Below are 12785 nucleotides of genomic sequence, written 5' to 3'. Positions count from 1 at the left end.
CAATGGAACGTTTTTTTGAGTGTGTTGTTTGTACTCCAAGTTTCCATTTCCCAACATGTAAAGTGCAAAATATAAAACATTAGCTTTGTTATGTGCTTTGAAATAAGTGGATAAACATGACTCTTCAAAGTAGAGGAGGAAGAACCTTCATCTTGACAATGTAGTACAGCAGTTTTAACCCAGGTAGAATATTACTGATTTAGGGCAAACATCTCAGTAATTTCAAGGGTACTTACTCTGTTTAAGTCAGTACTTGCCTCATTGTTACGGATATGTAGTTAATAGCATAGAAAGCCATTATCCTGAAAGATTCATCTTCTCACTACTGCTTTAATTTTATAGGGTGGCAATCATGGTTTGTTTGGAAACAGCACAGCACAATCGAGGGGCATGCACACACCAGTGCAGCCACTAAATCCTTCCCCCAATATCCGGGCGCAAGTGCCTCCCCAATTTCTTTCTCCCCAGGTAAGGAATTTATAGTAACTGGTTACTTGTAAAAAGTAGAGCTACAGCCTTCAGAGCACACATTGAGGTTGCTTACACATCTATCTTAGTCTTGACTTGATGTTAAGAAATCGAAAACTTAGATAAGATAAAAAATTAAAATTCATAGTTGAAAGTGCTTAAAACTCAGTGCAGAAGGATTAGCCTTCTTTCTTATTCCAAGGCAGTTGATGGTAAATGCTCGCTACCAGTATTTTTAAACCTCAAAGTGGATTCAGGAATCCTGCGTCTTACATAGGCTTTTGCAAAGTATTTTAAAAACAACAAAAAAAGTGAAAGATGAAAGTTTTTCTGAAGTGTGACAGGTTGCTTAATTTTTTTTTCAAGCAGTCTTGTCCTGTGCTTTCTACCCCCTGAAAGAGAGGCCTGATGAAGGGCTACACTTTGCAATTACATTGCAGAGCTCTAAGACCTCAGGGTCACCAAATGAACAAGTTTACCTTTTGCTTTGGACTTGGAGAAGACTTTTGGTGATTCTCTTGAATTCTACTTGTGTAACTCTCAATGCAGGGAGAAATGGGGGGATTCTTCTCCACCTACTCCTGTCTTTTACTATAGCTTATTCAGCATACAAAGAGATTAACTCTTTCTGTGAGGCACTGTTTCTTTGCTCCAGTGACTGCCTGAATGCCTTTCTTTTCCCTTGTCAAGCAGTACGTTTTTAACGTGATAATGCAGTACTGTGATTACTGGTTAGCTGCATATGTATCAGCATTTTAATTTAGTGCAGTCTCTAGCAACCAATTGGTTGGGGGAGGAACATTTGTGTGTGTGTCTGCATCTGCACCTGTAATACCATATATTGTCAATCAAGTGAGGTATTCACTCTGCTCAAGTCATAGATTGTGCATGTTTAAATGTGATATGTTAATAAATCTGTAATGTCTTTCCCGGAACACCATTTAAGATTGGTGTTGTACCTATTCCTTTATGGAAATACTTGTAATTCATCATCTTTTCTCATAGCAGTGCATTTCTTGAGGATATGTAACTGGTTTCCATGCAGGTTTCGGCCTCCATGCTCAAACAGTTTCCCAACAGTGGCTTGAATCCTGGTCTTTTCAATATGGGCCCCCAGCTTTCTCCACAGCAGATTGCCATGCTGAGCCAGCTTCCACAGATTCCCCAGTTTCAATTAGTAAGTAGCTAGTAACCTTGTGAGACACTGTTTACAAATTGTCTGCTGAAAGAGTTTTCTTCTTATGTTTGTTCTAATTCTGTTTTGTTCTACTGATCTTGTGTTATTTTTGTACAAGTATTCCCTGTTGGTTGTACAGGAAAATAGAGCCCTGTTAGAGGGCAGCAGATAAACTGAACAGGCCTGTGTAATTATTGTGAATGTTGCAGTGTGTTAGTAATGACTCTAAGCAATGTCTTTGTACAGAAGGCAGTTGTTTGTTGATTTTTAATGAAGTTTTCTTCAGACTTGTAGTCATAGTGATGGTAATAAAGCAGGTACTAGTAATACTGTTGCATGATGTTAAATTAGAGACAAGTTAAGGATATAGTATTCTTCTAATGCATTCATTGTCGTTTTATTTGAGTGTGTGGAATGAGAAACGGTTTACCTGAGTTCTGAGCAAAACATTTGCTAGTGACTAGCTCCTGGCCAATTATATTTCACTTGATGAGCTCTGTATTTTCACTCTTCCCACCCCCACTTATCTTGTAGGCATGTCAGCTCCTCCTTCAGCAGCAGCAGCAGCAGCAGCTGTTACAAAGCCAGAGGAAGTTATCTCAAGCTGTGCGACAACAGCAGGAGCAACAGGTGTGGCACTGGTTTTGTCAATCATATGAAGTATAAAGCATGCTGGGAAAATGCAGTCTGCAGCAAAGATGGCACTGGCTTTAGTAATGTCATCTGCTCTCTTCAGTTTGCACTCTCTCCAGATTGCACTTTTCAGAGAGCAAGGTTCTTTGGATCTCTTTCAAGTCACTGTTTCTTCGTGTTTACTGGAATTCTGTGTTACAGTATAGGATATATCATCCTCACTTTTTTCTTTCATTTGCAGATTGCTCGTATGGTGAGTGCCCTCCAGCAGCAGCAGCAGAGGCAGCCTGGCATGAAGCATTCACCATCCCACCCTGTTGGGCCTAAGCCACATTTAGACAGCATGGTACCCAATCCTTTGAATGTGGGTCTCTCAGATTTACAGACCAAAGGGCAAATACCTGGATACGGTTCAGGTAAGTGCTGTGAGGAAAGAGATTGGGTGCATTGCCTATAGTTACTATATTAATATGGTAGCGCAGTTACCACTTAGCCAGTTATGTCTGGGTCCAGAAATGAGTAATTTATGTATAAGCACTAGAGCGAAGGCGTCCACTCATGATAAAAGTGCATTATTTTTCATTACATTGGAAGAAGACAAACGTAATAACAAAGCATATCTTGGTGGCATACTGACCTAACAAGCTTATTTGGAAGTTGCCTCTTGAATATTTCATTTGCTACTCTTGATTTTTTTTTTTTTTTTACCTTTCTTATGATCACAATGACTCCCTGTTTGAAGATACTTCAACGAAAGAGAGCAACTGACAATGGAGTTTTGTTTGTTTGTTTCACAGGCTTTGGCTCAAGTGGTATGGATTATGGCATGGTGGGAGGGAAAGAGGCTGGAACAGAATCCCGCTTTAAGCAGTGGACTATGATGGAAGGGCTGCCCTCTGTGGCTTCACAAGATGCCAATATGCACAAAAATGGTGAGAAGGGGACTGACTATTTCGGGAATGCCTTTGCAGTATCATCTTGCCAGAGGTGAAATAGCTCAGATGAAATTGTGCTTCAACTTAGTTAATATCTTACCCCACCAGTATGCATCATATTTTTTATTTTAGTATTCCATACTCATAAAGATCCCAACCTTTCCTGAGTGTAAATGTATCTTTTTAATGCTTCAGGTGCAATAGTGCCCCCTGGAAAGGCTCGCGGAGGATCGCCCTACAACCAGTTTGACATAATTCAGGGCGACCCACTAGGTGGCCATGCAGGCCCTGCTGGTGATAGTTGGTTACCTGCCAAATCTCCACCAACGAACAAGATCGGAAGCAAATCCAGCAATGCCAGCTGGCCTCCAGGTATTACATAAGGGCAGGGGTTATGTCCTAGCTTTAGAGTAGATGTGCTGGGACCTTTCCTCATCATACTTTCTAAATAACCACTGCAAGGAAAATATTTGCTTGGCCTATCTCTTTTTTAAAATTTCTTCCACATTAAATTAGAACATAGATGTTGAATTTCCAGTAAAAAATTGCTGGGCTAAATATGAACTAACTGCTGAATTGACTGAATAGTATTTGGTTTTTGTTAGGTGAACTCTTATCTTCCGTAGTTTGGTGACTTTACACTTACAGAAATTTTCATGAGAACACTTATTCATAGAATACACAATACCAGCTCCCTCCTTTTGTATTGATTCCTTATTTGTGTTGTGTTAGGCTGACACGGGGTGTAAAAATTCTGATAGATACTGTGGAATTGGAAAGTAAAAGATGTGCAGGCTTGTTTTTTGTGATGGTGGGAACAGGATTTTCTTGTCTTGACCTTTTGTATTTTATGTAGCGTGAACTTTTCTTCTGACAATTGTTTACAAATACAATCTACTGTGGACCACAAGGTTTCTTTTGCCAGCAGTATTGGTACAATATGTATACAATGTGTATGCTACGCTGTTGTGGTTCACCTTTGCTCATGTCGCGTAAAGGATAGAAGAGTGTTGCCACGTTTCAGTACTGCTCAGCAATCTTGTGGCTTGAGTAGAAGTTTCTTGCTTTTTGGATTACAGGCAGTAGCACATTCTTTGTCTTCTAGAGTTTCACTGGCAGAATTTTATCTTTCCGCTAGAAAACTCAAGTATCTAGGAAAAATACATATATATTTGAACACGCGCATCATTTTCTACATAAATCATTCATTAAACAGAGTGGTGTCCTTGAAGTTGCACGGATTAATTACCGGTGCTGTTCAGCAAATAGTGGATGCTGTCATTTTTCTCTGCCTGGAAGACTCTTAACATTCCAAGAAAACATTCCTAACTGCAAATCCTCTGCTGTGTATCCTCTCAAGCACAAAAAAGTAAAGGTGCAGGTACATCTCTTGGGTAAACCAGTAGCACAGACCTTGCATCAGAAAGCCTAGGAACCTGTGTGACACGTGCGACTGCAGGAAACCTACAAAAAGTAGTTAAAGCTTTTTATGTGGGAACCCCTCAGTGTCTAACTCTGGCAAGAAAATGTTTTCTGATGAGCTAACAGAGTTAAAGAATTAGTTACCTCAAGAACCTCTGCACACCCACAACATTTCATACACTGACTGCTCTCTGTAGAGGTGTATTTGCATTACGTTTCTGTCAGCCTGGTTGTTACGTACTGAGCTTCTTGAGCTGGAGTTACTGTTCATAATGCCAGAAACCCCCAAAATTTAATTTTTTTTTTTCAGGACCTCTCTTGTAGACTCATTGTTGCTGAACTTGTTTCTTTAGTCACCGTTCCCCTAAATAATACTGAGAAACACAGTACTGCTTGGAATGTTAGGAGAGGGATGTGAGGATCAGCTCTGCCGTCTTTTGAGGTTTGGAGCAGCTACTGGCTCTGGCAAGATTCTTGGTACCAGAAGGCTGTTACAGAAGTGAGAAGCTGAATAGCTACTCTTTGCCCCTCGTTGGTATCATAGAGCTTCCTTAGTGATACCTGCAGTCCCACTGTCAGTGATAAGTAAAACTTTTGCTTTTGCTGATTGCCTCACCACTGTGAGAGGATAGCTGGAGTTCACAAATCCTGAACACCAAACTCTCACTGGGATCATCAGTACCATTGCAAATTTCTTGTGTAAATGAGTAGCCTGTGACTGTGATTGCAGATGTCATGTAATAGAACATGGGTTTTGGCATGTGGCTTTTATGCAATTATTGCTGTATTGCTAGCCCTCTCTTATGAGGTCCGTAGACTATTGGGACAAGTGTTATTGCCCCAGAACCATCAGCCACTTAAGCTGTCTCATAGCCTCTCTAGCTTATTGGCTTTCTCGAGAAGGAGAACTTAGCTGAAATCATGATCCAGCTTATCAACACCCTGATGAAGAATAAAGACCCAAAATGATTTTACACTGTAGGTCCTTTTTCTCTGCAAGCTTGTAGATGAGGCCCACTGTCTGTTCTTGGTATGGAGATACAATTTTTCTTCCTAGTGCTGGAAAGTAAGTTGTTAAAGAAAATTAGTTTGCAAGAGAGAACCTCTTGAAATGGGTGCATTTTTCCTTTGAATGAATACAGCGGTCACTCAGCATTCACCCTGACTACACCTTTCACGTTTTCCTCCTAAATGCCATCTGCTGCAGAAATTCTGCCGTTCAAGAGAGCAGTATTGTTCAGCACAAAGATAAATGAAGTGGTGCCCAATCAAACTGATATCACAGCTGGAGGTGAGAGCAAGTTTTGCTGCATTGGTGAGAACTATATCTTTTGGTTATGTCACACAGACTTGCATACCTAGGTAATACTAGACTAATTTTCCCATTCAGGAGCAGTTTGGTCATATACTCCAGGCAAACTGGCCTGAATGTGTCTGTCATGGTTTTCCTAATAATCTTATGTTTGAACTTTTTGGGAGGACCTTTCAAATATCAGTGGAGAAAAGCACTTCATGTTTACTTAATCTAGAAATAAAAGAGCATGTCTGTAAGGGAGAGTTGGTGAATGTGCATGAGAATAACTGTCAGTCCCAAAGGATAGTTTGGAAATTTGTCAATATGCTGAAGTTCAAGGAAAACTCTTCTCCAGACCAGGATTATATTGATGAGTGAATGTATTTATATACTATACGCCTGATCTTTGGAGCCTTGTTTGAATATTCCTTAACTTTTTGATGAGAGCTTACTATGTACTTAATTTTCGGTCTCACCAATTCTCAGAAAGCTTTACAAAGGCAAGACTTGGACTTAATCCCCCCCCCAAGTTCTAATTACCAGGTCCTAACCTAGGTTCATGGATTATTTATCTCAGGACAGAGAAGGTCTTGTGACTAGACCCAAGAGCTGCATTGCTTGTTCCTTAAGCATAAGGCGGTCCTGTTTGTCAGTGGATTGCAGTATTTTTGGCAGTAGCTGAGCAGATTCCTTCCTTGATGCAGTGCTGATTGCTCATACTGTTAGACATGTTGATACCTGGTATCCTAGATTATTTTGTTGAGTTACTAAAGATTGGGAGATGTGACTGAGGTTTACAAAATCATGAAGGCAGTGGACGAGATAAATGCCGTATTATAATTCTGTGAATCCTGCAACACTAGAACCATGGTGCAAATACTGGACTTAAGAGGATATAAATTTTAAGTAGATGAGAGCTTTTTTTTTTCTATCAGGAGTGGTGAACTTCTGGAATGTGTTGCTTTTAGAGCTTCTGGAGACAGATGGTACTAGCCAGTTGAAACAGTGATTGGATAAACTGATGGAAAAACAGTTTCACAAGCAGGTGCTAGCAGATAGAGGGTATTTCTGACATCCTACATAGAAGGGCTGGGGATGCTGGGAGAGTGTGAGGGCAGTAGCCTACAGACAGTGGTCAGGTTTGTGTTCTCTCCCTAAATGGTATCTCTTCTACAACTGTTAGCGGAATGCTGGGCTAGATGGACCACAGTTCTGACCCAGTGGTGCATTTCTTAGGTCTTCTCTGAGATTCTCCTGCCAGTGCATTATCACAATCTAATACTGCCCTTGCTGTGCCAATTGTTTGAACCAGTAGTATGACATTTTCTTCTGTGTTTGTCGGTGAAAGTCATAGTCTTGACTATGCTTCTTCATTACAAAGGTGACTGAAATGAACCCTTCCATGCCAGATTCACCCTACATGGTTTCATTCCAGAGAGCAGATCCTGGATCCCACTTTTAATCATGGATTTCTAATTACACTCAAATATTCTGTCATTAATTATTTCAAAACTTCACGATGGGAATAAAGGTATCATTCCATATCTTGGACTTGTATCTACAAGGGATGAATCTGCCATCTTGGCACTCTTTTCACACTTATCCAAATTGTCATATAGTATCTGAAGCTTCTTTACATGTTTTTGTCTTTGGCAGTGTTACTTTCTTATCACTGCTTCCAAAACTGACCACAGCACTTTATGCATTGAACATATACTTGGAGAAGGAACCAAGTTACTGATCTTCCTTAGAGTAACCGGAATTTTTGTATGTTCATACTTTATATGACTCATCCTCTTGTCTTAAAAATCTGGCATGCCTGGAGCCATGGTTGAAAGGAAACTAAAGCATGATAAGTATATTCCGTCTCATTGTGAAGCATGAAGAACGTCAATGAGTATATACATTGCTTTTACCACAAGGCATCTCACCTTAGCATTACCTCAATATTGATAGGTAATGTATAAAGTGTGTGTGTACCTACAGTGTAAAGTGTCAAATGTTGTGTTTACAAACTCTTAAGGTAGGTAGCCTTTCTTTGAGAGGCTTCTGCACACACACAAAGTATGTGTGCAGAAACTGATCTTATATAATCTAATCTTATATATCTTAAAAAATATATAATGCGTTAAGGAAGGGTGAAACTACTGAAGCCTTATCTGAATGTAGGAAAACAGGAATAGTCAAAGGAATACCATATGCACTTGCACCACTTTTTTGTAGTGTAGACTTGTATTCAGACACTAGAGATAGTGCCATGGAATATGTGAAAAAGGAATGTGAAACAGATTTTAATTAAGAAAAGTCTGATTTTTTCTGTGTAACAGTGTAGAAGACAATTATTTACCCTCCTAAATATCTTTAAGTTACTTGCAGTAAATGGTATTGCCCTGTTTGCATCTAATTCCTTTTTCCCCTCCTGTCCCAGAGTTCCAACCAGGAGTGCCATGGAAAGGTATACAAAACATTGACCCTGAATCTGACCCCTATGTGACCCCTGGAAGTGTGCTGGGGGGGACAGCCACATCTCCCATTGTAGATACTGACCACCAACTTCTGCGGGACAACACCACAGGTAAAACAGTGAACAACTGGTATGTGATTATTTAAGTCATTCTGATATTTGAGAATATTCTGGTGTTCCTGTCATAACAGGGTAACAGTCTATTGCATTTGACTAAGAAGGAAGCCTATGTGCCTTTGCACCATGGCTGTGTATCACGTGAAAGCTTGGCATTGGGTACAAATCGTGGCTCTCTTGAGGTTTAACAGTATTACAGAAACTATGAAATTGGCCTACTCTTCTCTTTCTTTCTCCTTTTCCCTTTGATAGGGTCTAATTCTTCCCTCAACACCTCGCTGCCTTCACCTGGTGCCTGGCCCTACAGTGCCTCTGACAATTCCTTCACCAACGTTCATAGCACTTCAGGTATGCGGGCTCTAAAACTTACCTGGACAAAGCATTTTCCACTTATTCACTAGTTCCTCATTCTTGTTCCACTTTGAATATTTAGTCTTTCAGTAATTTCTGAGGAAGCTTGGAAATCAAGATTTGAGTGGCTGATCAGATAGTTTTCCTCCTGATGATAAAATGCTCTGTCGTAGTGCTTTAAAAACTAGACTAAGATCCTTTGCCCTTCCTCCCACCCCTGATACAAAAGTCTTAGTTATGCAAGTTAAAGAATAGGGTAGCAGTAAGCAGCAGATGCAAAAGGAAAAAAAACAACACATGCACAACCTGTTGACATGTGTAAGGGTTTGGGGGACTGTCGTAATTTTTTAAATTTACCTGCTCCTGTATGTATGAGTTAAGGAATTAGAGTAATAAGGTGAGTGATTTTATTCATTTTAACTTTAGAATATTGGAGTGCTATGAAGGGAACATTTTTGCCTCACCTTTTATAGCACTCATCGTTCCCTGAAACCTGAAGTGAGAGAGGGCTTTTAGTCCTCTGGCTTTTAATGGTTGGCCTGTAAATAGAAATTTAGGTATCTGCCTCAGATCCTTGGTAAGAAGGTCCCCAGAGCTTTCTTGTGAAAAATGGTCTCTGCACACACTTCTGAGTAGCATGCTGGAATACTTGCTCCAGGCAAACCATTTGGATTTTGAACTTCTTACAAATGCCAGAGTTTCCTCATGAGACATCATTGTCCTGACAACTACTTCAAACTGAAGAATTATGTGTAAATAGCAGAAGTGACGAACATAGCTGAGAGCTGCATCTGGCCCAAACTTTATGGGTTTTGCATCTTACTGAATAAAAGGCTGTGTTTGTATGTTATCTCAGCATCTTCACAAAATGTGTTGAAAATCCTATTTAGACCTTGAGGAAAAATAGTGTTCCTGCTGCCAGTTTGTGGGGTGAATTTGGTTTGAAGCAGTATCTGTGTATACAGCGTTCCAATGAGATAAAAGATTTCTATCTCAGTCTGGGGAAAGGAATGACATGTATGAGCTTCTTACCTCTGCTTAATTTTTGTCTAGCACATAAGAAAGACCTAAGAGAATAGAAACTATTGAAGTCGTAGTTGAATTGAGGAAACTAGACCGCTTCCTGGCACACATACCATCATCTTGCTCATCTTGTTAAACTACACACCAGCATTTTACAGCCAGAAAGCGGGTCATCTGAATTAGGGATTTAGAATTCGCATATCTGTAAAACAAACTGAGTCTAGTGAAAGTAGGTTTTTAAGCACTGTCGTATACTTTCATAGGTTAGTGCTTGAAACCTGCTTGCTATTGACAGTTACTCTGTCGTGGAAATACACTGATCCAACTGTAAAATGAAGCAGGCTTTTACTTGCTGAAAGCTTTATGGTCTTGATTCCCAAATGTATTATTTTTGTGACACCCTGGCATGTTGTAAACCTGGATTTTAACCCTTTGTTTCAAATAAGTAATTTACTTCCTTTTGTTAGCGAATAAAGCTTAATACATATATTTGCACACACATGCACGGTAGTTCTGATTAAGATAATTCATGACACGAGTGCCTTTTCCCCCAGATTGCCCTGTCTGTGTTCACTGGTTCTCATTACAGAACAAGGAAAAAAGAAATTACTTGAGCAATTTTGACTTTTGGTTTGGTTTTGGTTTGATAAATGTCCCTTTGTGTCAGAAGGTGTGGGAGAATTTGCGGTCTACCTTTTTAAGGAAAACTGGTTTAGGAAGAGCTCCCAAATATAGTGATGTTTTTGGGAGTGTGTTAATTTTTCTCTTCTATTAGGCTTTTTATATAAAGGGTTCTTGAAATGTGTTGGGGATATCCACTATTGGTCTTAAGTTCTCCTAATAGGCATTTGGTAATGCTTTCTAGTAAAAAAATATGAATATGCGCTATCAAGATTGTTTAAAAGTCCAGCTGTCACAGCTGAGTGGCCTTCTTTACGTGTTACTGTTGTGTCAACTCTGTATGAAATTTGTGATTCACAAGAAAGCTTTGACCTTATAGGAGGACATCTTTAGGAGGTAGCATTAGCTTAGTAGACCAAGAGTGGTAAATACTCATTTCAGTTCTCTGCAAGTTTATGGCCTGAAGGAGGTTCAGTTTCATTAAAGGTCAGTAGTGCCCAAAGTTGTAAGAAATTCTCAAATGAAATGCAGTGTGGACATAAAAGTTGCTGTTCATCTTATTAACGATTGAACATACTGTGACTGGTTACATAATCATAAATGATCTAGGGATTTCTTTTGTCAGCATATATAAAATAAGCAAAGATTAACTTACCTGTAGCATGGCGGTTTTTGTTATGGTAATTTAACTGTTGTACAGTTCTGTGCTTTGCGCTTGTCTCCAGTATCAATGCGGTCAAAGGGTTTACAGTGATAGTACAGTTAAAGGCTAGTTGAATCTCCTAAGTTTTTCTAACATGTACAATTTATTTAATCTTCTAGCAAAATTCAGTGATTACAAATCAACATGGTCCCCAGATCCCATAGGACACAATCCCACTCATCTCTCCAACAAGATGTGGAAAAACCATATTTCCTCAAGGAACACTACAGGGCTGCCCCGCCCACCTCCTGGCCTGACCAACCCCAAACCATCATCTCCATGGAACAGCACAGCATCCCGATCGGTCAGGGGCTGGGGGGCACAGGACTCAAGGCTTGCCTCTGGTGAGAAGAATCAACTGATAGCACCATTGATCAGACCTGAGGAGTGTACGTTTTACAGCACTAATGGTTTGGAGGAAAGAAAGTTGCAGTTGTCTGGTAAAAGGAAAAAAAAGTTCCTTCTTGAAATGGAAATTTACTGTCAGTAATTGGGGGGGGGGGGGGGGGGGGGGCTGGTGTGTGGAATCCCAGGTCCTGCTGCAGGGGATAAGTGAAGAGGGCTGGGAGCTGCCAGGAGGGAATACCTACTGCATGGGCCCTTTCAAGACTAGATGTTTTCTGTGGGTGGGAAACTCCTCAAAGATAAAGTCTAGTAAAAAGTGAATCTTGATGTGAAATGTGAGGAAAGATGTGTTTTTGTTTTCAGGACTGAAGATTAGGCTTTCATGTGTTAGCAGGGCTGATAATGCTGAATTTGTCTGAGATTGAAAGACCTGACTGTAAAGAAAAATGGTTTTCTTTGTATCAAATCTGTCTTGATTGCTCTGTCTTCTAATTTGCAGCATCTACTTGGAGTGATGGTGGCTCAGTTCGTCCTAGCTACTGGCTGGTTCTTCACAATCTCACTCCACAGGTATTTTCTGTTGTTTCTGGGAACTTGTTTGCTTTACCAAGATACAGATTTGTATATTCTTCAGTTGATTCTCTTTGAATAAAATCTAACAAAATCAGATTTGTCAGCATATGCAAGATGTGTTTCTACTAAACGGGGCTGTAGTCTGATTGTTTTTTCTATTGTAATCTCTTCAGCTAACTTTAAGATGTTCAGTTTTTGCTACCTGACAGTCATAACCTTTCACTAGCCAGAGTTTCAAAAAAAATTATTGGAATGGAAAGATTTTTCTTAGAAGTGAGGATAAGTTGCATGACCATAATGTGGAATGGTTTATAGCTGTTAGAGACTGTTCTTTGGGATGTTGTCAGTAAGAAAGCTGGTGTAACGGCCAGTTTTCACTTTGGTGTTTCCATAGTGAAACCACAGAATGTTTCCAGCACTCCTGCCAAAAACAGTCTAGTTAAGTTATTCCTGCAAGTATTCTCAGAGCTTGCTTCCATTCAAAACGAATTCTGTGGAGATCCTGGTTTCAGCAATCCCAATTAGTCTGTATTCAAGGCTTGGGAAAAGCCTATATGATTATCAGCAGCGCCCTGAGGTCTAGACTGAGAGTCCCCTGTTCAGCAGGATAATTTACCATGCTGCTTCTACAGTCCAAGAAAACATCAATGTGAAAGGAA

At 40.0% G+C, this 12785-nt stretch overlaps 1 protein-coding gene across 6 annotated transcripts in view; it reads left to right on the top strand.

Annotated features, from left to right (window-relative positions):
* Positions 1 to 12785, top strand: part of TNRC6B (trinucleotide repeat containing adaptor 6B) — a 150164-nt gene that overhangs the window by 120986 nt on the left and 16393 nt on the right. For all 6 annotated transcript variants that reach the window (XM_076337355.1, XM_076337346.1, XM_076337397.1 and 3 more), the window contains 11 exons: positions 343 to 468; positions 1514 to 1645; positions 2180 to 2275; positions 2520 to 2694; positions 3076 to 3210; positions 3409 to 3585; positions 5843 to 5926; positions 8358 to 8504; positions 8763 to 8858; positions 11328 to 11648; positions 12053 to 12123. In XM_076337355.1, coding sequence (XP_076193470.1) covers positions 343 to 468; positions 1514 to 1645; positions 2180 to 2275; positions 2520 to 2694; positions 3076 to 3210; positions 3409 to 3585; positions 5843 to 5926; positions 8358 to 8504; positions 8763 to 8858; positions 11328 to 11648; positions 12053 to 12123 — 1560 coding nt within the window. The remainder of the gene's footprint in view (positions 1 to 342; positions 469 to 1513; positions 1646 to 2179; positions 2276 to 2519; positions 2695 to 3075; positions 3211 to 3408; positions 3586 to 5842; positions 5927 to 8357; positions 8505 to 8762; positions 8859 to 11327; positions 11649 to 12052; positions 12124 to 12785) is intronic.

This window comes from Aptenodytes patagonicus, chromosome 1, assembly GCF_965638725.1.
Source record: "Aptenodytes patagonicus chromosome 1, bAptPat1.pri.cur, whole genome shotgun sequence".
Classification (NCBI taxonomy): Eukaryota; Metazoa; Chordata; class Aves; order Sphenisciformes; family Spheniscidae; genus Aptenodytes; species Aptenodytes patagonicus.
Note: the sequence above shows the minus strand (reverse complement) of the source record. Positions and strands in the feature narration are given on the sequence as shown.